The 26,322-nt window shown below is 45.2% G+C and overlaps 1 protein-coding gene across 1 annotated transcript in view; it reads left to right on the top strand.

Moving 5' to 3' along the window:
- The first annotated feature begins 5,865 nt into the window (after nucleotides 1-5,865).
- LOC145342675 (exocyst complex component 1-like) overlaps nucleotides 5,866-26,322 on the top strand; it is an 87,833-nt gene continuing 67,376 nt past the window's right edge. Inside the window, exons 1-3 of the mRNA XM_080188228.1 lie at nucleotides 5,866-6,051; nucleotides 17,121-17,251; nucleotides 25,897-26,056. Coding sequence (XP_080044354.1) covers nucleotides 5,928-6,051; nucleotides 17,121-17,251; nucleotides 25,897-26,056 — 415 coding nt within the window. The 5' untranslated portion in view covers nucleotides 5,866-5,927. The remainder of the gene's footprint in view (nucleotides 6,052-17,120; nucleotides 17,252-25,896; nucleotides 26,057-26,322) is intronic.

Below are 26,322 nucleotides of genomic sequence, written 5' to 3'. Positions count from 1 at the left end.
GTTTTATTTATTTATTAAACAGCAGGCTTACATTAACACTGTAAAGAAGTTACTGTAAAATTCCTCTAGTCACCACACTCTGGCACCTGTTCAGGTCAATGCACCTAACCGGCACAACTTTCAGACTGTGGGAGGAAACTGGAGCACCCAGAGGAAATCCATGCAGACACAGGAAGAACATGCAAACTCCAGACAGACAGTGACCCAAGCCGGGAACCGAACCCGAGTGCCTAGCGCTGTGAGACAGCAGTGTCAATCACTGTGCCACCCTGCCGCCATCTCTTCCCTTAGGTCCATTCCTCCACCAGTACCCCCCACTATGAGAAAGTCCTTTCTACTGCTTAGCAGTTGATATGATGTCCGTTGAAGCTGGATCAGATGGTGTAAACTGAACAGGGACCTTCATTTCCGGAGGTAGCATCACAGGATCACCAATGCTGCTTCTTCCTGTATAGGATGTATAGGGAAGTCTGTAACTTATCTGAAAATGGCTTCATCTGCACTACACCATGGCAATGGGAAACACACTGGCATTTCTAATTAGGTGCAAAACCAATCAGCTATCTCATCCCAAAGACCTTTTCATCTTAGACAAAGGGACGGTCAACAACACCAATTTACAGTTTAATAGCTGCAACACTTTTCTAGGAATTCGGGAGACTTAGGGTCTATCCATAGGATAGTCAGTACTTGCTGGAATTGTCTCCAAATATAAATTCTTTTCACCTCCCTCTCAATAAAACAATGAGTCTCTTTTGATCTCTAACAATTAAACCACTTGAGCTGTCAGGCAGTTTCATCAACCCTACAGCCCTAAACTGCAGTGATCTTATAAACAAAAAGGTATAATCCGAACACACAATAATCTTATAAACGTCATAATTGTAAAAGGCATCACCGAGAACACTGAAGATGACAGCATGTTACAATCTTCTATTCCTTCTCAACTCCCACCTCACTTTCACTCTGTACACCACACCACAAGCTGTGGATGGATGGTGCGGACAGATCTATTGATTTCCATCCAAATTCTCGTTCCCCCACCCAACCTTCCCCTTCTGATTTTCTACTTTGATACCCTGGTCACAGCAACCTTAGGAAAACAAGAGCAACACCACACTACTGATAAAGAAGTACCAGACTTGACCTGATACTTGCAGCCACCAGCTCAACTATTGTCACTATGGAGCTGTAGAGGCTAATACAGTTTGGAATTAGAAGAGCACCTGTTAAGTCATTAGGCACAAGGGGCTCCAGTAAGCCTAAGAGAAAAAGATAGTTTGTGTGTCAGCTTACATGAGGGCAAAGTCACAGACAAATTCTGCTACAGGGAATGCAAATAAGGAGTTGGATGGGCTGGCATACAGAATGCTATGAGGATGCACACCAAAATGGTTGGTGATAGATAACCTCCCTCCATCACCAAGGAGCATGGAAGAGTCCAGCTCCAACACAGAAATAGATGTGTTTTTGGATAAAAATATTAAGGTTACTGTTTGTAACTTTTATTGCAGAATCTTGGCCAAGTGGATGCTTCATCTCAAATGGATGGTAAGATGAAAAATGGTGGATCTCTAGGGGATGTGCAGTCTGAGCAGACAGTCTTGGACAGCCACAGCAGAGTGAAGAGGTCCAAGCTGCGTCCTTTTTGTTTCCTCATCCAAGGTGGTCGCTGGATGCCTAGTGGCAAAGTATATGTTCTCATGATGGCAAGCTTGTAGAGCATACAATTGACCACTTGGAAAGCACTCTACTCAGTACTAAAGAACCCCCTGAGTGGTCCAGCCAGCAGGACAGTCACTTAAGTATACCGATGGTCTGTTACAGAATGTTTCCACTGACTGCACAGGTTTCATTATATAGCCATCTGGCTCCTCAAACTTGCTCCACCATTCAATAAGATCACGGCTCATCTTTTCATGGACTCAGCTCCACTTACCCGCCCGCACACAAGAACTTTAATTCCTTTACTGTTCAAAAATGTATCTATCCTTGCTTTAAAAACATTCAATAAGGCAGCCTCAACTGCTTCACTGGGCAGGGAATTCCACAGATTCACAACCCTTTGCGTGAAGAAGTTCCTCCTCAACTCAGTCTTAAATTTGCTTCCCCTTATTTTGAGGCTATGCCCCCGAGTACTAGTTTCACCCACCAGTGGAAACAACTTCCCTGTTTCAATCTTATCTGTTCCCTTTATAATCTTATATGTTTCTATAAGATCTCCCCTCATTCTTCTGAACTCCAATGAGTATAGCCCGTCTTCCTCAGTCTCTCCTCATAAGCCAACCCTCTCAACTCCAGAATCAACCTCGTGAATTTCCTCTTCACCCCCTCCAGTGCCAGTATATCCTTTCTCAAGTAAGGAGACCAAAACTACACAGTACACAGGTGTAGCTTCACCAGCACCTTATACAGCTGCAACATTACCTTGCTGTTTTTAAACTCCATCCCTCTAACAATAAAGGACAAAATTCCATTTGCCTTCTTAATTACCTGTTGCACCTGCAAACCAACTCCTTGAGATTCCTGCACAAGGACACGCAGGTTCCTCTGCACAGCAGCATGCTGCAGTTTTTTACTATTTAAATAATAGTCCATTTTGCTGTTATTCCTACCAAAATGGATGACCTCACATTTACCAACATTGTACTCCATCTGCCAAACCCTCGCCCACTCACTTAGACTATCTATATTCCTTTGCAGACTTTCAGCATCCTCTGCACACTTTGCTCTAACACTTATCTTAGTGTCATCTGCGAATTTTGACACACTATACTTGGTCCCCAACTCCAACTCATCATAAACAGTTGCAGTCCCAACACTGATCCCTGAAGCACACCACTAGTCACTGATCGCCAATCAGAAAAACACTCATTTGCCCCCAGTCTTTGCTTTCTGTTAATTAATCAATTCTCTATCCATGCTACCCGTAACACTATGCACCTTTATCTTGTGTAGCAGTCTTCGGTGCGGCACCTTGTCAAGTGCCTTCTGGAAATTCAGACACACCACATCCACAGGTTTCCCATTGTCCACTGCATATGTAATGTTCTCAAAGAATTCCAGCAAATTTGTCATGGCCTTCCCTCCATGAACCCATGCTGCATCTTACCACTGGGACAACTTATATCCAGATGTCTCGTTATTCTTCCTTGATGATAGATTCAAGCATTTTCCCACTACAGAAGCTAATCGGCCTACAGTCACCCGCCTTTTGTCTACTTCATTTTTTAAACAGTGGCATCACATTTGCTGTTTTCCAATCTGCAAGAACCACCCTAGAGTCCAGCGAATTTTGGTAAATTATCACTAGTGCATTTGCTATTTCTCCCGCCAGACGAAAATTGTTAGCCAAGTGTAGAGGGAACAGTCCTTTAGCCACTTTCTGTTTCTTCTTGTCAGGAATGACCAACTGCCTCAGGAAGTAGGAATTGTGGCTGCTGCCAGGCAAGCAGGCACTTATTGACATAACGGTTTATGTGCGATTACATATGCTAATATGCTTGTAGCTTCTGTACCTCTTCCCACTGATGTGGAGCCAGCAGTTCTACAAATGTTCAGTCAATGGATTATTTTACCATCAGGTATCCTGGCTAGCCCAGATGTCTACAGATCTTGCTTCTCTCTGTTTAGACAGAAAACAATTTCATTGCCTCTCTTCACACAAAGATGCCTATGTCACTTCCTGAATGTAACAATGGATGGCATGCTGGGAGATGTTTGCAAGGTTATCTGTTTCTGCCTGAAATAATACAGTTCTGTACAAGTTCAATTCAACCTTCACAGCCATTGGTACTGCTGACTTCATCCTAGTGTGAGGAAGGTCCTCTTGAATGAGATAGCAAACCTCTGTGATAACCTGCTTGCCAAATTCAAGATTCCTCAGACATAGCTCCTAGGTGGGGCGGAAAGTGCTCTCTGAAACCTGTAGTAAAGCGTTCTTCCTCTTTGCAGAGCTTCCCAACTATGCAGCGTCATCTCCACTCTTTCATAATGTTGTAGAACCAGAGACACTGTAACTACAGTCCTGAAGTCTCTTGTAGACTTGATATATGTGGACGAACAAGTCATCTGTCCTCCTTGAATGGAAGCAGCATCTTACTTAAAAACCCCCAAACAAACTGCAATACCTTCGAATTTTGCTACGACTTAGGACAGTCGAAGTCCCTCACCTATTAGTTAATTCCTGCTTGTTCATGAAAGAAAAAAGTGTTGTCAATGTTATGGTGGTAAGAAGTTTTATGAATTTGCAGATTTGGGTGGGATGGTTTGTAAAGATCTTGGGTTCATGTTACATTATCTGTAACCCCCACGACTTGTCTGGGCTAGCAAAATCTCACTAACTGTCCTGTCTGGAGACAATATACACCTCTTTAACCTGTGCTTAACAGTCTCGCCACTCACATTGTCTGTACCTTTATGATTTGCATTCCAACCATTATTTTGTAAATTGAGTTTGTGAACAGAACTCCCACTTACCTGAGGAAGGTGCAGCGCTCTGAAAGCTAGTGGATTTTGCTACCAAATAAACCTGTTGGACTTTAATCTGGTGTTGTGAGACTTTTTACTGTTTACTCCAATCCAACGCTGGCATCTCCACATCTTGTAAAGTGATTACAGAGATGCCAAGAGCTGAAGTAATGCGGTGGGGGGGGGGGGGGGAACAGGGGGAATAGAAGACTGCTGCACTAAAAATAGACAGAGCAAAGTGCAGTGTCAATTGGAGTAATGGAAGGAAGAGTGCTGGTAACGTGGGGTTGTGTAAGTGCTGGACCAAACAGGTAGAACAAAGCTAAATAAAAAGAACTAAGATACAAGACTTAGGAGGCTTACCTGAGTTGTTCTGGGAGGTCACTGATCCATGTCCTAAGTTGCAGCCACTCCTGACCTGGCTCTGCTACTTCATTAAGGCAATTTGCCTTGATAGCTTGCTGCCCTCCACTATGGCGGTATATCAGCTGGCTTCCTTGGCCAACAACATAAGTGTGGCCAGAGGATTGTGGTTTCTTTTGTACTGCTGTCATTGTCCTTAGACATGGCATAACTAACTGTCCTCAACCAAAGTTTTGTCCTTTAACAGCTTAAACAGCATGTGATATTCACCAACTGACAACCGCGATTGCTGCAACCAATTATGATAAGGAGCATTATTTATGTCCATCTGTTGCGGCCGAAGACGCATCTTGGACCAACTTCTACTCAAATGTGAGCCACACTGAAGAAGAAGCAACTCCATTCGTGTTTAAATTAATATATGTATGTACTGAATTTGTCTCGGAGCTGAAGACGAACATTGCATTTAACTGGGGGTTCGCGGTGTTGACAACTGAAGACATCCAGACAAACAGAGAAGATACCGCACCGGGTTATTTCCGTGCCTTCATTTCAAACCAGCGGAGGGCAGACAAACCGTTAACTCGAACACCGCGCCACGCATGCCCGTTTCGGGGCAAACTGCTGTCAATCAATTGAAATGACGGGCGGAGCATCGAGTGGAGAGGCGGGGAAAGGGGCGTGGTATGATGGGGATGGGAGAGGTTTGGCGGGGAAATGGGCGGGGCATGGTCCGAAAAGGGTGTGACACGGTGATTGGTGATGGGCGGGGCTAGGTGCAGCCTGGGTGGGGCTGGCAGGGTAGCGCAGCACGCGCGTTCTTTCCCTCGCGCTTCCGTTGGCAGGAAGCTTCTGTCAGTTGGTGGAACAGAGAAGGTGGAGGCCGGATGTTTTAGAAAAACAGTTTCTTTTTCAATCAGTAATAGATTGAATCTGTTTTAGATCATCCGATTTCCAGTCACTTGGAGACATATGAGTTTTTCGCTATTGTGAGGATTCCACTCTAATAACAATTAACAGAAAACACGTTATTTGGACTTGAAACTTACCGGATTGCGATTTAATCAAAAGGGAAGGAAGGAAGCCATCATACTATGATTGCCATTCGGAACCAGTTGCAAAAAGATGTTTTCACACCGCAAGAAGAGAGGTTGCTGGGTCTGGTATTCGTCTGGAAAGCTGGGAAAAAGCGGAAAAACTGCATATTGTGTGCCGCAGGTGCGTGGCCTGTGCAAGTGAGGTGCATCGGTTACAAGGCGCTGCTGCAACTTGCTGGGTTTAAGGTTTTACCATCGTGCAATCTCCATTTTAAAAATTAGCTTTATGCATCCTATTTCCCAGCGCCCAAATTCTTGATGACTTCAATTGCTTATTGCTCTAATATGTTGTCCTATTCAAAAAAACACGCATGTCTACTTTGTGTTTCTTCAAATGTCAGATGTAAGAAATATACGGAAGGGGCAATTCTCCAGAAAGTGCTGAGTTGGTGAGAAAACTCTCTAAATCACAACTTTTTTTTCCAGTGCAACTTCAGACCTGAATCTCCCACACTCCTCAATGTAGAGGCCACAATTGTGAATATCATTAAATGCTTGGTGGGGAGAGGGGAAGCTATTCACGGCTAAGAGCCTGAAACTGGCAGGATGAAGAAGAACCCACGCACGTGCACAGCTCTGGGAGATCACTGAAAAGATCTCCCATCATCCAGATCACTGCCATCCAACCCCCACAGATATCACTGGCTGCCACGCAGATATCACTGGCCTCATCGCTGCCCCCCCCCCCCCCCACCCCCCACACAGACATCACTGGCTTCATCGTTTGCCCCCACATCCCCCACTTACAGATATCGATGCCCCCTCCCCATACAGACATTGCTGCCCTCCCCTCCCCATACAGCATACAGACATCACTGACCCGCATACAGACATCACTTCCCTCCCATACAGACATCACTGGCCCCTCTATCTTCCCCTCCTCCCCCAGCCCACACACAGACATGGCTGCCTGCTCACCCCATGCCCCCGTGGATCCGGATAATGCAGGTACGCAATCAGTCAATCTTTGAACATACTGACCTCACTACAGCCCTGCAGAGAATTTGCATTCTGCCGTCATGCACAAGCGCAGCTTGTCAGCATTCCCTCTCTTGAATGGAAGCCCTGAATATTGCACCCACCTTGGACACTGCAGCTTATTGAATGGCAGCCAATCAGCATCCCAAGGGATGCGTGACACACAATTGAAAGCAGCCTTCAAAATTTCTCATACGGATTTGTTGCCAAACGGCCCTTGACTGGCCAAAATCACCGCACCTACACCCCACCCCCCCCCCAATAAGCCAAAGCTGTGTATAAGCTGCAAGAATGGACACACAACCAGTCAAGCCACAAAGGTGTCTTCAAGGAAATCAGCACCAAAATTTGCTGAGGCTGACCAGGAGCACCTACTTAATGCCATGGAAGAGAGGAGTGAGCGGACCTTCCTGTCCAGGATCCTTGCCCAAGGGGTGCAGCCATCACAGCATTGTGGGAGAAGCGTGAATGCCAGGAGCCTGACACCACGTTCTGGCTGGTAATGTAAAAAACTGTATGATCTTCTTTGAACAGCAAGGGTAAGCGAGCGTCCCATTTAGAAACCCACAACCCGTGCTTGGTACAGATCCCTAACCATGCTTAGACAACTGAAGGGCATGCAACAAGTTACCCTTTCCCCAGGAACAGAATCTAATGCCTTCCCCTCACTCCTCAACAAGCACCCTCCAGTGCTGACCATTTTCCCCAAAACTGCCAGCACAACGCCCAAGACACAGGTATGCATTGCACGTCATGCAGTTCAATATATTAATGCTTGCTATCCACCTTCTGTTCCACTGGGAAAAGCATACATAAACAGTGGGAAACTGCCCAGACTGGTGATGGTGTGCCTGACCTGCGGCAGCTGACCAGCATTGAAGTGCATGGCATGGAATTGGCAGGGGAGAGATGGATCATCCCAAATGGTGATGGACAGCCAGGTCGGTGTCCAGTATACAAGTGAGCATAAGCATAGTCCTCATCCAGGGGTCATGGGCTATGGGTTAGGTGCTCCTTGAATGATGCATAGAATATTTTACCTCCTTTTCCCCAATGTGTGCTCTCTATTGCATTTCTGACCCAGAGAAACCTGTCGTTTCCACCCCCGCCACCCCCACCACCTGCTGTTTTGAGCAAACTGCCCATGACACCTGGACAACACCTTGGAGGGAGGCTTTGAAGAATCCTCTGAGGGCAGCACCACTGAAGTGCCACTGGCATTACTACACAACTCACCAACACAGAGATTATCACCACGGTGGTTACCTTTCGTGTTGAGGCTTCTGGGTCACTAACTGGTGAGTGCATCACAGACACTGATGCACATCAGTTGCACATCCGAGGGCTTGGGCACATGGAGGTCTTCGTTCCTCCCAAGGCTGGTGGAGATGCATCAGGAAATCCGGAGAGTCATGCAAGGGTTGTCAGCAACAATGCTGCAACTGCAAGGCTGTTTAGGCAAGTGCAACAGAGTGCTGCTGCAGGAGGTGGTGCCAACATAGCATGTGAACCAGGCCAACACTGCAATGGGGCAACCACAGTCATGGACAGACCAGCTGTCATGGACACTCTCTGGATGGCATGCATCGACCTGCATTATCTGCGTGAGATTGTCAGGGATCTGTCCTCATGGATGACAGGGCCCAAGCCATCCTGGAGACACAACAGGCCACGGACGAGGATGATTGCTGGCATCCAGGAGGCACAGCGTTCCATGGCAATGGGTGTCAGGGGCATGTGGGACACATTGCTGGCCATGCCTGGGACTCCCGCTGGCATTCTGGAGATACAGCAGGTTGTGGCTGTGAGCCTCAACAACTTAGCCCAGTCTCAGACGACAATGCTGAGTCTGACTCAGTTACAGAACGCTGTAGTGGAGGGGCTCCATATCTTGGCCCAGTCTCAAAGGTCCAGGGCTGATGGATCACAGATCATGGGGCATATGCATCTGGGCCTCTGTGACTGGCAGAACTAGGTGACGCCAGAGCTTCTGCAGCTCAGTCCAGCTACCCTGGCATCCCATGAGGTACCCCCAGGGCCTCTGGGCACCCAAGGGAGGAGGAAGGGCTCAAGTCCATGCTGGGACCTTCCACTGAGCAGATCCCGGATGTCCCGAGACTTTCCGATTCCCTCCTTCCTCACACTGGGGCATTTCAGGGCCAGCGCGATGAATAGGGTGGGTTGGCACCAAAACAGTGCCATCTGCAAGTTAGCCAAGATCCTCCAGGTCCCGGCCATCCAGAGAATGTCCACCAAGGGCATGACGGGCAATGTGTGCATCACAGTTGGACACCTCCACCTCTGATGTGCATCCTGAGGTAGCACCTAGAAGAAGCAGTAGACAGCACAAAGTTAGAAAGTTGTACTACACTAAGAAGGCATGGGTGAAGGCCACCAGTAGTCAGGGTTTATTCATCACTAATTTTAAGAACACAATAAACTTTTATTTGCACTTCATAGCTATGACTAATGTGTCTCTGATTCCACACCCCTCCCGCCCAGAGCAAAGTGGTCCCCAAACCCATGCATAGAGGTGCTGGCTGTTGTGCCTTGGAGACTCAGCCACATGTTACAGTGTGCCTGTCCTACCTTCCCCAACCTCCAGACCCTTGGTGCAAGTGCCAGCCCATTAACGGGTTTGGATGTTTCTGGGGATAAGGGTGGTGGGATGAGAGAGACTGGGGAACGGTGATGTGGTGGTTTGAGGGTCCAAGTCAGTTTGGAAGGGGAATAACTGCTGCACTTGCTTCTGGGGTATGGTGGATGTGTGGTGGTTGCGGCCCCCTCACTGTTCAACACCATCTAGGTGAAGGGGGCTATAATCAAGGCGTCTCTCAATACCCTTCTCTGCTGGACACCTGCCATCACTGCCTGCCCTCTTGCCTCTGGCTCCTCATATGGTGAGACGTCCACCTTGCCCCCCGCTTGCCACTCCTCCTCCTCCTACTCCAGCTGGTCTCCCCCTTGCTGCATGATATTGTAAACTAAATACTGAGATTTTCACTATAAGGGATACATTTGGAGGAGGGAGGAGGATTAAAATCACCTCAAAACTTTGTGTACATTTTATATTGAAATATATGGAATTTTTGGGAGGATTTGAAATAGAACCATAGAATCCTTCAGTACAGAAGGAGACCATTTGGCCCATTGGGTCTGTACTGACAACAGCCCCACCCAATTCCTATTTCCGTAACCCTGTGTATTTACCCCTAGTCTTCCTGACACTGACGGGCAATTTAGCATGACCAATCAACCCAACTCACACATATTTGGACTGTGGGAGGAAACTCACGGAGACATGACGAGAACGTGCAAACTCCACACACAGTGTGTCTAAAGTTTCTCGACCAGTAGGTTGAATACAGGTGTTTGTAGCTGGGTGTGTCACATGATTTTTGAAGATGTGTCCTGTAGATAATGAAGACTCTGTGGCATGGTGGCATCATGTTTAGCATTGCTGCCTCACAGTGCCAGGGACCTGGGTTCAATTCCCAGCTTGGGTCACCGTCTGTGTGGAGTTTGCATGTCTTCCCTACATCTGCGTGGGTTTCCTCTGGATGCTCCATTTCCTCCCCACAGTCTGAAAGACATACTGGTTAGCTGCATTGATCCAAACAGGGGCTGGAGTGTGGTGAGTGGGGGAATTTCACAATATCTTCATTGCACTGTTAATGTAAACCTTACTAGTGACTAATAAATAAACTTTAAACTTTGTTACTTAGAATCAGTATGAGAGCTAGCTGATCAAGAGCCATCAATTCAAAGAAAGTAGGAGACTGGTCTTACTTCTTGTAATTAAAGCTGTGCACATGGCTTACTTCTGTAATTTATTTAGAAATGTTATGTTGACCACGCAGACACTGGGAGACTGTGAAAACTTTGCAAAGTCACCCAAGGCTAGAATTGAACCGAGTCACTGGTGCTGTGAAGCAGCAATGCTGACCACTGTGCCACTGTGCTCCCCCTGTGCCACCACACCATTCCTTCAACCACATAGGTTTGACTATAGACAGAGTAATTGATCTATCGAGTAAACACATTTTCTACTGTAATGATCACAGATTGGCAAAAAAAATCTGTTAAGTAGCATATCCAGAGTTCTGCAATATTTTCAAAGTAGAAGTTTATTTATTAGTCACAAGTAAGTTTACGTTAACACTGCAATGAAGTTACTGTGAAAATCCCCTTGTCGCCACAGTCCTGGTAATAGGTGTCTATGGAGCAAATAGATTCAGACCCCAATTTATTTAAAATAAAAAAACTATTTTGTTGAAATTTCTTACCTATACCTTGTTTTCTGCTTTAGTATTCAGAAATTGATTTGGTCATCTGTATGTCATCCAGTGAAGAGGTCTTGTGGCACAGTGAATTCGTCCCTGTCTCTGTGCCAAAAGATCTGGGTTCAAAATTCCAAGACTTGATGGCTAAGGGAGGTGCAATCAAAACTCAGCCAAATAGGTTGAACATCAACCTTTCCAACATTAGCCAGTAACAGGTGGTAAAAGATTTCTGGTCAGCCTTGTGAGGGGACCTGACATTGGTTTTAAAACCCTAGAAGGAAATTCCTGCCCAAAATGTCAAATCTGTGGGATTGCTTTGCTTATTTTTCATAATTGGCATTGTGATGATAATGAAGGAGAGGGTGCACAGAAGGTCATTTTGGGTCTTCTCCGTCAATGTTCGATTTTGGCTTGGGGCTACACGGTGGCACAGTGATTAGCACTGCTGCCTCACAGAGTCAAGGACCCAGGTTCAATTCCTGGTTTGGGTCACTGTCTGTGTGGAGTTTGCTTATTCTACCTGTGACTGTGTGGGTTTCCTCCTACAGCCCAAAGGTGTGCAGGTTAGGTAGATTGGCCATGCTAAATTGCCCCTTAGTGTTTAGGGGGATTAGCTAGAGTAAATGCATGAGGTAATGGGGTTAGGACCTGGGTGGGATTGTGGTCGTGCAGACATGATGGGCTGAATGGCTCCTTTTGCACTGTCAGACTCTATATTTCTAAATGGGTGGTATGAGTACAAGCTATCAAAGAAACAATTGAGAAACTTCTTTTAAAATATTTTTGGAGTAATTTGTTGTTAAACTGCTTGTGCCACTGATAGGAGCAACATCACAATAATTACAGACCTTGTTCCAATATGGAAGGAAGCATCTCCTTCTAATGTGATGAGTCCTATTAGTAGTAGAAATTTCTGTGACCTCCATTTCTTCTCTCTGCCATTATTGTCAGGTCTCAAACAGGCCCACCTCTAATAACAAGCTAATTTATATCATTGTGGGGCTCATTAAGAGCCCATCTCAGAATTTTAACAGGTTGAACTTCTAATTTTCCCTATTCTGGGGTTAGCAGTAGCGTAGTGGTACTGTCACTGGACTAGTAATCCAGAGACCCAGGGCAATGTTCTATGGACTGGAGTTTGAATCCCAGCATGGCAGATGGTGACATTTGAATTCAAAACAAAAATCTGCAATTTAAAGTCAAATGATCACCATGAAACCATTGTCGATTGTCATTAAAAACCTATCTCGTTCACTAATGTGCTTTGGGGAAGGAAATCTGTCGTTACCTCCAAATCCACAGCAACTCTTAACTGCCCACTGAAATGGCCGAGTAAGGCACTCTGTTCAAGAGCAATTAGGAACGTGCAAGAAACGCTGGCTCAGCCAGCTATGCCCATATCCCATGAATGAATAAAAACAAATGCACTAGCGTTTGAGAACTGAGCAGTTCTAAATTTATGTTTCAAACATGTTTTCGAATAACAACCTATATTTTTAATTAAAATGTTTAAACTAACTGGATTCATGGAAAACCTTACTGCACAGAAGGAGGCCATTCAGCCCATTGACCCTGCACTGACAACAATCCCACTGAGGTCCTATCCCCATAACCCCACATATTTGCCCTACTAATCTTGACATTTAAGGGCAATTGAGCATGGCCAATCCACCTAACCTGCACATCTTTGGACTGTGGGAGGAAACTGGAGCACCTGGAGAAGACCCATGCAGATATAGGGAGAACATGCAAAGTCCACACAGATAGTGACTCATGCCCAGAATCGAACCCAGATCCCTGGCGCTGTGAGGCAGCAGTGCTAACCACTGTGCCACCATGCCACACTTGTTTCTTCTTGTGTGCTAATTCTGTTAAAATGATATACACATTTATAGAAATTTAAATGGTTCATCTATGGAAAATAATATGCTGAAATTGAATGCAGCAGCTCTCTAAGGATGGTGTGAATACAGCTTATGGGTGATATTCTCTGGCCTCTCAGCCACGTGTTTCCCACCAATGGCAGGTGGCACATTGTTAGCTAGCAGCAGGATTACCTGGTCCCGCCGTTGTCAATGAGAATTCCCATTGACGTCGCCCCAGCGGACGGGGGTTCACTGCCAGCAGGATCAGAGAATCCTGCCAGCTTATAATTTTTAAAGTTGCTTAACCCAGGCTAATGTTAAATGCAAGTTTATTTCAGTCTTTCATAAACCATATCAGATGGTTATTTCTGCTGACATTCAGAACTGTGCTTCCCTTGGGTCATAGGCAGGATGTCAGATAATGAAGAGGCAGATTTACTGTGCTTACTGCACCAGTTCTCTGGATAATGAAAGGCCAATGAAGGGTAGGAAGCATATTTGGAGACAATTATTATGGAGCAGACGGTCCATATTCTGCAGCAGAACAAAGGTGGGCCTTTTAATCTGCTCACACTGGAGTCAGCCTGTCTCTGTTCTGCTTAATTGGACAGAAGACCCATCTGCAAACTAATTAAGGCCCTGATCCCATGATTCCATCATGGCATTTGAAATATTAAAAGGATTTAGCAGGGTAGAAGCAGTAAAACTATTCAGTGGAGGAATTAAGAAAAAGGAAGCAAAATCTTAAAACTATCGCAAGGCTATTCAGGAGCATAAGATAGGGTAGAACAAATTTGGAACTTTGCTCCTAAAAAGGACTGGGCGCTAGACTAATTGCAGAATTCAGGACTGATGATTTTTTGAAGTATGTAAATACGTGGATATGAAACAAAAACAGGAAAATGTTCTAATAGTGTTGAACAGCCACGATCTAATTGAATGATCAAGCAATCCAATTAGCTGAATTGCCTTGCCCTGTACTTATGTTCCTAACTGCACCATAACTTTGGCAACTCGCGATGGTGTGCTACAGCTTCAACTCTTTGAATTTGAAACTCCCCCAACATTCCTGGAGCCTTACTATGTATGGGTAGACCTTCTTCTGGTGATTCTACAGCCTCCCCCATTAACCATGGATCCCTTTGTCGTTGTTTTGGACATTGTTCTGCCCCATTCTCTGAACCTGTCATTGTTGATTTCCCCATGCCCCATGTGGACCTCACCCTTCCATCTTGAGGCTGTATACACGATCACATACAGAGGTGTCCCACCTCTGGGAGAGATTCGATTTTCATCACCCCACTTTATTACACTTTCCCCATTTATAGGCTGCAGATACCGCCCCTGAACATCACTGTTTCATTTGCACCCGATTACGGAGCCAGATGTCCTCATCACTGACAGTATAACTATCACCGTACCTTGCACATCAAGCTGTGCATGATCCCCATCGAGTACATAAGCCTTGCCTCTGCTTAGAGCAGGAACACAGTTGGTGCCGATTATAGCCTTGTCTCATGGTCCAGTGATCCCCATGACTGCCTTTAATCTCTCGCTCTGACTAGAACATCCTCAGAGCCACAGCACTGTGTTTAATTTTTTGACCTGACTTCTTGGCATTGGTTGAGGAAGTATGACTCTTTCACTCAGCTCCCTAGCTCCTCAATGAATGACATCAAGACTGTTTCCCTTCTGCACTTTCAACACCCCTCCCCACCCATCATTGAATCTCTGTACAACCCATCCCTCTCAAGCAAGCTTTCTCGTTCGACCTTCTCATGAATCTCTGTGCAACATTTCAAGCATGCACCTTACTAATCCCCACTTGACTACCCTTGATACCCAAGGAAACAGGAAAATCCCCCCCAAAGTCAATGGACCTTTCCATGATCCTCCCCTCACCTACTCCAACTCCGGAGGTGGACAGAACAGGAAAATTCACCCCCTAAAATCTGCATATATGCCCTCCCCTTCATGCAAATTGAATTCCATCCATCCCTCTCTGTGTTTGCAGTCTGCTGTGTTCAGCTGGTCCACGCTTGGCTTTGGTTTCCCTACCCCAATCATCACTCTGCATGCCATCATTCCATCCCATCTCCAGCTCCATTAAGCCCCTTCATATCTTTTTCATGCCCCTCCACCCAACCACCACAATGCTAGTCTCTGTTTTAGTAATGTGGTTGACCTCAAATGCCATCTGAAATGGAGGGCAGTTAGTGATAGGCAATAAATGCTGGGCCCAGGCAGTGATGCCAACATCCTGTAAAATGAATAAAAGAAAGTAATTTTTAATTTTTTTTAAGTCCGTCTATAAGTGGGATGTAACTGCTATTTTATATCCTGTTGCCAGTTTGTTACAATCTTAAACAAAATTTATAGAGGCAAATACATTTATCAACTCATTCTGACAGCAGTCTGGCCAGCAGATTCCAATAATTCTAACCAAAATGCTTTTCTTTCCATCTGCTACTTTCTTCCTTGAGAACTCACACCTCTAATGTCCAAAATAAGCTTTTAACCAGTTGTTTAAAAATATTTCTATTCCACAGTAGCAGAATTATGTTTATTAATTAAATTATATTTTAATGCCTTCTTTAAAAGGCGTATTTGAAAGCCTCAGCCTTTTCTGCCAATCTGGGCTTGGGAATTATTTGGTTTTAACATTAATGTGCATAATGTACTAGTCAGCACACTTCTTGAGGGTTTCTTCTTCATGTTGCGAATAAAAATGCAGCATTATGATTGTTATCTTTATGGTAGATCTATGGTCAATCGTACAAGAAAATTTAGTGTCTGGCATTTATAGGTAGAGTACAAGGAAGGCCACAAAGGACCACAGCAAGGCTGGAGATGACGAGATCCTGCTGAAGTTAATAATAGGCCACCATTATCATTTCTAAGCTGATTTCCTGCCCAACAACCGGCTTGTGACTATAAGGGAAAACCAGCAGCAGGAGAGTGCACGTAGAAACGTTTGGGTTGGTCCCCATCAATCAGAAGAGGGGGAAGGTCGCCAATTATGGATTGGGAGGTGATAGAAGGACAAAGTTTAGTGCTCAGAACTGTTTGGAGGGGTGGGAGAAGAAAAGGAATGGATTTGGTTGAGCAATGATAGTGGAAGGCTTTCTTAACTACTTACATTTGCTTATAAAAGGGTACAAACCTTGTAGAGCCAGTAGCTAAGACCTCTGATGCACTACTGATTTCAAAGAACAGTGGTGAATTTAAAATTGGGTTCCCAGTCATCTTAGTAAAGTGTCCTGCCTCTTCACAGCAGGACATTCTAGACTGGACATTCTGGAAAGCCCATCAGGGTGAGAAGGGATGCGGGTGTGTCCAGAATTAACCAAATCCCATCAGTGTGCCAGTTTGTTCACATCTTCCTGCTCCAGGCAGTTTCTTTTTAAAGTTTTTTAAAATGCTGAGAGAGTACCTTCAGCTTCCGGAATCTGCCCTTCATCTTTAGTTGGTGAGTGATTCTGCCTTGTTGCTATTGGCCTTTCATTCAAAATTGCTGTGCACCTTTCATGTTGATGCCATACAGGTTCAAAACCAAGAAATTCTGCCAACATCAGATTCTGACCCAAAAATGAAAACCTGGTCCACTGAGTCCCAGAACCTGCCAGTGTAAAATGGCAAAGTGGCAACAAATTGGGGTTGCATTTTGTGCATTTGACAGTTTGACTGATCCTCTCCATCTTTTGGCAGGGGCTGCAGAGTATTATTTTGAGGCTTAAAGTACTGAATGTGAAGTGCTGGCACTAAATGAACTGAATTTTAAACTATTGATGATAAATGAGCAGAAAACCTAATCCAGAATTGGCATATCAGTATGTTTATTTAGCCTTATTGCATTGTCAGCCAAATTTAGCATCATGTGATATAAAAGATAAAAGATTGCAAAATTTAGATGGTCTGTTCATCTTTCATCTGTTCTTACACCTTTGACATGGCCCATGGTCAAATTCAGTTTGTATAGACTGAAGTCAATAAAACACAATGGAATTAATTTTTACCTTAGAGGCAGCACAATATAATGATTCTACATGTATTTTCTTATACAGTGTCAACTGATCGTCCGTATCAAGCAACCCTTGTGAAATTTAAAAAAGCTGATAAAGGTGATGCGTACAAACAAGTGGCATGGTGGTCATTTGAGGATCTGTTGGTAGTTGACGGGAAGAATGCACACAAGGTAAAAGGATAAATTACTTCATTGTTCCATGAATATTGCAAATCAGCATAGACTGTAAATATGTTTGTTCTGTTCTTTCTTTCCTTTTCATTAAGCCTTGCTTAAGTCTTAAGAGGTGATCACGTTCAAGCTCTTTCTGGGCATGAACCTGATTATCATTTTAATATACATTTTAATAAATTAACATCGACTTACCAGCCTTGATGCTGTATGTCTGCCCACAGCTTATCCGCCTACATTAACAGTGTGTCATTACACAAGTGCAAATCACTTCTGTTTTCAAAAATTTGCAGAGGTAGATATAGCCCCTGGGTGATGAGGGATATGACCAGCAACGCCCTAACAATACATCCTGGCACTGCTAACCTGCCCCTATGTCAATGGACATTTTAATAGGGCCTTTTACTTAAGTTGGAGATCAGGGTGCCCTTTAAATTGGTGCCCTGATCTCAGGATTCCCGGCCTTGCCGATGTCTTTAGGCCATCCCCTCCAGAAGACAGTTTAAAATGCACAGTGTTATTAAATATGGGAAGAAAAGCTGGCTGTGAAGTCTGTAAGCTGTGACGTTTGTGAGCTGCGCACCGGTTTTCTCGCCTGAACTAACACTCTGTGCATTTTTGGGAAGGCTCCACCTACATACCGTTTTTCTCCTCTTGATCAATTTTTTTGCTTTCTTTTCCTGAATTTTAAAATGCTTCCAATTCTCAGGCTTGCTGCTTTTTTCTGGCAAGTTTATATGTCTCTTCTTCGGATTTAACATTGTTCCTAATTTCTTTTGTAAGCCATGGATGAGCTATCTTTTCTCTTTTGTTTTTGCACCAGACAGGAATGAATAATTGTTGTAATTCATGCATGTGTTCCTTAAATCTGAACCATTGTGTATTCACCGTCAACCCCTTTAGTAAGGTCCCCAGTCTACCTTTCCCAATTTGCACCTCATACCCTCATAGTTCCCTTTATTTAAATTCAGCTCATACAGATTCAGATTTCGGATTTGACTACTTCACTCTCCACCTTAATGAAGCATTCTTTAATATTATTGTTGCTCTTCCCCAAGGGACACTGCACAATAAAAGTCTTAACATAAGAACATAAGAAATAGGAGCAGGAGTAGGCCATCTAGCCCTTCGAGCCTGCCCCGCCATTCGATAAGATCATGGCTGATCTGTCGCTGCTCAGTTCCACTTTCCCGCCCTCTCCCCATAACCCTTAATCCCCTCTCTTATCAAAAACCCATCAACCCGCGTCTTAAAAATATTTAGCGAGGCAGCCTCCACCACTTCAACGGGCAGAGAATTCCAGAGATTCACCACCCTTTGAAGAAGTTCCTCCTCAACTCCGTTCTAAACCGCCCCCCTTTTATCTTGAGGCTGTGCCCCCTAGTCCTACTGTCTTTTTTGAGCGGGAAGAGTCTCTCCACCTCTATCCTATCCATCCCATTCATCATCTTATACGTCTCAATGAGATCTCCCCTCATTCTTCTAAACTCTAACGAGTACAAGCCTAGTTTATTCAGCCTCTCCTCATAGCTCAACCCCCTCAACTCCGGTATCAGCCTAGTAAACCTCCTCTGCACTCCCTCCAAGGCCAAAATATCTTTGCGCAGGTGCAGCGCCCAAAACTGCACACAGTACTCCAGCTGCGGCCTCACCAATGCCCTATACAGCTGCAGCAAGACCTCCCTACTTTTATATTCAATCCCCCTCGCTATGAAGGCCAGCATCCCATTAGCCTTCCTGACCACCTGCTGCACCTGCAAGCTGGGTTTTTGCGACTCATGCACAAGGACCCCGAGGTCCCTCTGCACCGTCGCCTGCTGCAGTTTTTCGCCCCGTAAGTAATAGTCCTTCCTACCATTCTTCCTACCAAAGTGGACCACCTCACACTTGCCAACATTAAATTCCATTTGCCATTTCCTGGCCCATTCACCCAGCCTATCTAGATCCTTCTGCAGACTCTCCACACCCTCCGCACAATTTGCCGTTCCCCCAATCTTGGTGTCATCAGCAAATTTCGACACCCTACACTCGGTTCCCTCCTCCAGATCATCTATATAAATGGTAAGAAGCTGAGGCCCCAGCACCGACCCCTGGGGCACTCCACTAGTCACCATCCGCCAATCCGAATAGCACCCGTTGACCCCCACTCTCTGCCTCCTATTTGACAACCAATCCTCTATCCACGCTAACACCCTACCCCCAACTCCATGTCCCTCGACCTTCTGCAATAACCTCTTGTGAGGTACCTTGTCAAACGCCTTCTGAAAATCTAGAAAGACCACATCCACCGGCTCTCCTCTATCCACCGCCCTAGACACATCCTCATAGAACTCCAGTAAATTTGTCAGACACGACTTCCCTTTAATGAAACCGTGCTGCGTCTGCTCTATCAAGCAATTCCCTTCAAGATGCCTCGCAATTTCCTCTTTAATGACAGATTCTAACATTTTACCTACCACAGACGTTAAACTAACCAGCCTATAATTCCCCGCCTTTTGCCTGGCACCCTTCTTAAACAACGGCGTAACATTAGCCGTTTTCCAATCTTCCGGCACTTCCCCGGAATCCAGCGACGTCTGGAAAATAACCACCAAGGCATCCACTATAACCTCCGCCATTTCTTTCAGAACCCTCGGATGCATTCCATCCAGTCCTGGGGACTTGTCCACAATCAACCCCTCCAGTCTGTCGAGCACCGCCTCTCTAGTAACAATAATGTCATTAAGACCCTCCAGTCCTACCACCTTTCCATCACTAACACCCGGCAAATTATTCACGTCCTCCTCCGTGAAGACAGAAACAAAAAAGTTATTCAATACCTTAGCCATATCCCCATCCCCTACCACTAGGTCCCCTTTCTCATCCTCTAAAGGACCAACATTCACCCTAGCCAGCCTCTTCCTTTTTATATATTTATAAAAACTCTTGCTATCCTTTTTTATATTAAGCGCTAGCCCAGCTTCATAGTTTCTCCTACCCTTCTTTATCAACTTCTTTGTCAATCTTTGTTGACATTTAAACCTCTCCCAATCCTCTTCTCGCCCACTACTCTTAGCTACTCTAAATTCCTCCGCTTTTAATTTAACACTTTCCTTCACCTCCTTCGTTATCCACGGCTTATTACCTCTCCTCCTACTATCCTTTTTGACCATCGGAATAAATTTCTGCTGAGCACCAAGAAAGATCTCCTTAAAGATCCTCCATTGCTCATCAGCAGACCTACCTTCCAATGCGCTCCCCCAGTCAACATTCGCCAATTCTTCTCTCATCCTACCGTACTCCCCTCTATTCAAACAAAGGACGCATGTCCGGGAACCCACTTTCTCCTCCTCCATCTGCACCAGAAACTCCACCATACAATGATCACTCTCCCCTAGAGGATCCTTCACCACAAGGTCCCTAATTCTACCCGCCTCATTACATAGTACCAGATTGATTAATTAATTAATTAATTAATTAATCTTAATTAATCCTTACTCATTGCACAATACCCAGGCCTGTTCTGTAGTTGGTTCCTCAACATGGTGGTCTAAAGAACCATCATGTACACACTCCAGGAACTCCTCTCCATTATGCTATTGCTAGTTTGGTTTATCCAATCTATGTGTAATTTAAAGTATTGAGCTGAAAGCGGCTTGCTTCTGATTTGCTTGCCCCAGGAAAAATCTTTGTAATCAGTGGGATACTCCTTTTAAATGTCTGTCCAGCATATGTTGCAAAGTCCAGTCAGGGGGATGCCTACCAGGAAGATAGCACTACACTTCACAGAGGGAGTCCTCACCAAACTTCTGGATAGTGTTGAAAAGTGACGTGATATCCTTAACCTGCTACCAGCCAGCCGTCCAGCAAACAAGGTGACCAGACCCACCTGGGAGGCTGTGACCATGATAGTGAATGCCAGCTTGTTCCATAAGAGGACAGGGCTACAATGCCGAAAGAAGTTCAATGACTTCCTCCTGCAGCCAGGATAAGTCTGCCTCTTCATGTCTCCTCTGCACTCTTTAGCACACATATCACATCGCCACAGTGATTTCTCTCCTAACCGCCTCATAGGTTCCCAACATTTGTTATGCCATGCTCCCACTCCCCATAGTCCCCCATGTAAATAATCTGCTCCTTACACCCCACTTCCACTCACCTCCAATGCATGCCAGACTTCACACTATCTGGCCTGACAGGACTCCTGTCTAAACCCTCCACATCCATCTCAATGCAGGATAAATTCAAACATAACTGCCATGACTGGGCACAGACTGCTGGAGTAAAACCCAAGGTGGGAACCTTAAAACCTTTGAGGAGAGAGCCCTTGAGCTGGCCAACAAGGAGAAGGACCAAACCTGTGCAAAGGGTGATGTGGGTGCAAGGGACAAAAGTGAAAATCCTCTGCATTTGCAGCCATGATGCAAGCTTCAAGTGAATCAACTTTATGCCATTAATCTGCTCTGTGACGCACTAATGCCATCTTGCTTCCTTTTGGGTCAATCAGTCTACCAGCCCAGATCATCCTCATGCCCTCTGGGGACCACAGACCCGATCTGCTCTGAGGGAGACACCTTGGAGACAAGCATCAAGGGAGCATCACAGCTGTCACCCTCACCCTCCACCAGCACAGATATTCACACCAGACCGATGACAGTTGTCCTAGAACTGCTGGAGCTGCAAAGGCAGAGTTGCATCAGGACAGATTTACAGCATCCCTCCTTTGACTACAAGGCCAAGTGGAGACCCATTGTCTTCTATCCAAGGAGATAATACCGTCACTGCTAGGCAACGAGGCCAGTGTTGCGAGGGTGGCATTTGCAGTAGAGGCCTTGGTGTAAGATGTGCACTCAATGGTGGAGATGTCTGTTCCATGGTTCAGCTCATGACCATGACCGAAGTCATGAGCTCTGTGATGCAGGACTTCAGTTGCACTGTGCAAGTATTTGTGGGTATCCATTATGTCAATGCCAGAGGATGGCAGGGTTTCTGAATCTCACTGCTGTGGCCCCCGGGTACCCGAAGAAAAGAAGATTAGCAGGAATGCAGCCTTCCACCCAGGAGAGCCTGTTGGGTGGCGGGGGGGGGTAAAACATCAAAGCAAAAGGTGATTAAAAGGGTGGATAATGCGCTCCAGTCCCTGCAGTACTCAACATGCATGCAAAGCAGACCCAGGCTTCTAAACAGTTGGGCGCCAATCAGCGGCACACTCGTGCGTTGCAGTGCTAACCAAATTGACAGAATTGACTCATCAAGGAAAGGTCAGGAAACTGATTAGGCAACTGGCTTCCCCTTGTGGCAGGTGATGTCCGCCTGACACATGTGAAGACTGGAATTTGCAGTCACCATCATCCTTAGAGGACACCCTAATTTCCCCACTTCTCATGGGCTATGGATTAAACAAGCCTTCCAATTTACATAGCCAGCCACACATACATAATCCCTGACATCATGGCCTTCATAACTTCCTTATGCCCTTTGGATTCAAAGTGCAGCCTGAGTGTTGGAGTTCATTCTGATTGCACTCATCCTCTCCCATTGTGACAGTCTTCAACTCTCATGAGTCTGGAGACTAGTGCTTGTCTCTCCACTCTGTCCATGCAACCTGGCATCTCATGGGACTCCATCCAGAGATCTCACAGTTGCCCTTTGTGCTGACCCTTTAACATGATCTGCTCCCACTCACTTTCCAGCTACAACCCTAAAAGGGCAATCCCTCCCCAGTTATATCATCAAAAGCCCAGCACAGCACACGGAAGCATTGCCTGCAAACTAGCCAAACTGAGAGGCACACATCCATGAAGGGTTACTAAGGCCTGTGGGTGATCACATTCCCCAAAATGCTGGGATTGACCGCCCCCAGGCCCCAAGTTGCTCTTATCTGGATCTCTCACATCCTTTCCAGGTGCCCCCTCTGCAATTGGCACCCTGTAGGGTGATAACGGCTCGAACCCAAGTTCTCATTTTTATAAAGCTGTTGCAAATTCTGTCTAATAAGATGTTGAAGTATTTAAATAAGGTTCCTAACCTTCAATGGCAAGTTTCTCATTATGTTACTGGCAAGAGAGAAGGAAATTGTCATCGACTTCAGGAGAACATGCCCCTATCTGAAGTAGAAAAGATTGAGAGCTTCAAGTTTTTAGATGTCCATATCACCAACAACCTGTCCTGATTCCCCCCATGACGACACTATAGTTAAGAAAGCCCACCAATGCCTGTACTTTCTCAGAAGACGGAGGAAATGTGGCATGTCAGCTACGATTCTCACCAACTTTTACAGATGCACCACAGAAAGTATTCTTTCTGGCTGCATCATAGCTTGGTATGGCTCCTGCTCTGTTTAAGATGCAAGAAACTACAAAAGATCAAAAATGTAGCCCAATCCATGACCTAAACTAGCCTCCCATCCATCAACTCCGTCTACACTTCCCGCTGCCTCAGCAAAGCAGCCAGCATAATTAAGGACCCCTGAACTCCGGACATACTCTCTTCCACCTTCTTCCATCGGGAAAAGATACAGAAGTCTACGGTCATATACCAACTGACTCTTCCATCGGGAAAAGTTACAGAAGTCTACGGTCATATACCAACTGACTCAAGAACAGCTTCTTCCCTGCTGCCATCAGACTTTTGAATGGACTTCCTTTCATTAAGTTGATCTTTCTTGATACCCTAGCTATGACTATAACACTACATTCTGCACTCTCTCATTACCTTCTCCAAGAATGGTATGCTTTGTTTGTATAGCACGCAAGAAACAATACTTTTCACTGTGTACTAATACATGTGACAATAATAAATCAAACCAAATTAAATCAAGGGGCCTGTTTAATCAGAAAATGTGATCTTGCTAATGAGAATCATGTTTCCTTATGTCATAATTTGTGCCTGCATTGCTGTTCTTGCTGACCACTAACGTGGGCTGAAAATCACCCCAAAAGGATTTTTCTAACAATGGTTTCATGGTCACCTTTACTGAAACTTGCTTTTCAATTCTACATTTATTAATTGATTTTAAATTCCAACAACTGGTTATGATGGGTTTTGACCCTGTGTCCTCAGAGGATTAGCCTGGGTCCTCTGGATTATTAGTCCAATGACATTACCACTACACCATTATCGCCCCATTATATATCTTTTCTTTCAATTTGATACCTTTCTTAACATTCCTTGTCCTGCATGAATGGTTCATCCTTCTCGTAGCATCTTTCTTTCTCAAAAAAATATATATTTGTTGAGAATTATAAAATATCTGCTACTGCTTATTTGCTGTTTTACTTTTAATCTATTTTGCTAATCCACTTTAGCCAACTCCATTGTTATAGTGCCTTTTTTTGAGATACTGTTGCAGACGTTCCTATTACGACATAGGGCTCAATTCTCCCAAAAATATTCTAAGTGCTGAATTAGCAGGAAAAATGCTATAATTCATGATTTTTTTTTGGTGGGTGCTCAAACTCAAATCTCCCACACTCTGTGCAATACAGAGGTCACAATCGTGAAAGTCCTTTAAAAAGAGTGGGGCCTATTCACATGCGCATTGGCCCCAAACTGTTAGACTGCACTTTGCTGGCCAGCTCAATCGCCGGCCAGCCCAGGACCCTTGCAGTGCTGCCACCCCCCACCTCAAAAAAAGGCCAATCGGGGACTGCACAAGCATTCCTGGGCCAGTCCTGACCACCAATCCATCACAAGAGCACCGCAATCTTCAGAGTTCCCCCCCTTCCCCACCACGCGCTGCAGTGACAATCCCCCCAACTCCCAGCTGACCACCTCCTGCGCATCCTCCCCACCCTTCTTCCGAGAGGCAAACCACTGCCATCCCAGCCCATCCCAATCACTGGCCTCCCCCCTGTCCTGATCGATCCTGTCTTCAGAGTGGCAGCGAGACCTCCCGTCCACAATAGGCCCTGCCCCATTGACACGTCCCCTCAGCAACAAGCACAATAGGCCCCACCCTCTTGGCACTACTCCTAGACCCTGTCCCCAACTAATCCCATCCACTTGGCACTGCCCTATGTCCAGTGGGCAGTGCCAAGCTTCCCCTGGGCATGGGCACTTTCCCCTTTGGGCAGTGCTGGAGACACAGGCTGGCACTGCCAGGATGCCCATGCCCAGGGGACACCACTCCCCACACCACCCGACCCCTGGGGGGGCCCATAGAATTCAGTCCCAGGCCTGATAATAACGTTTAAAATCGATTAAAAATAGATTTAAATCACTTACCCGTCCTCCTGTCGGTTTCTAGCATGGTCCTGACTGTGTCTACTCTCTGGCTTTGGGAGATGGGCACGTGTCGGGAACGCATGCATGAATCCCGCAAAATGGCTGATGTGCACATCTCCCAATCTGACACGGCAAAAAAACATGCACGTTGGAATGGGAGAATCAGGCCCATAATGTTTGACTTTCAAAAATTGATTGATTGAACTGTAAATAATATGAATTGGGAGCAAGAGTATGCCATTTGAGCCCCTTGAGCCTTCTCCATCATTTGTTAAGATCATGGCTGATCTGATTATGGCCTGGCATCTCTGAAATACTAAAAAAGTACTCCTGGGGTGCATTTAGATTGAGATTTTAAATTGTCTTTTTGTGGCAGTTGAGTATTTTGAACAATTTAATGCTCCATGTTCCTGATAGTTGATATTTGTACTTTCTTATAGGATAATCCCGAATTTGATTTGCACTTTGATAAAGTATACAAGTGGATTGCCAGTAATTCTGTGGAGAAAAATAACTTTATGTCCTGTCTCTTCAAGCTCAATCGTCGTTATCTACAGAATAGAATTAAATTTGTGAATGTCAGTTCTCACATTTTGGAAGGTAATAGCCATATATGTGTTGTTCTTTTTTCCTAAATTTGCATTGTTACAAAAATGTAAAATATATTTTACAGATAATGTTTAACATCTTGTGGGGCTCCAGCACCAATCTGGGCATTAAATCAGTCATGTCACTGGCAGCCACCACAATTACCAATGTGTGATTATCAGAAAGGTAATGTATGTTCTGGAAACAGAGGAAAAGTGTTTGGATATTGTATGAGAAACCTGGAGGTACATTCTGCATGTCTGGCAGGGGTTTATCAG

This window comes from Carcharhinus amblyrhynchos, chromosome 4 (genome assembly GCF_965287045.1).
Source record: "Carcharhinus amblyrhynchos chromosome 4, sCarAmb.v2.hapA, whole genome shotgun sequence".
NCBI lineage: Eukaryota > Metazoa > Chordata > Chondrichthyes > Carcharhiniformes > Carcharhinidae > Carcharhinus > Carcharhinus amblyrhynchos.
Note: the sequence above shows the minus strand (reverse complement) of the source record. Positions and strands in the feature narration are given on the sequence as shown.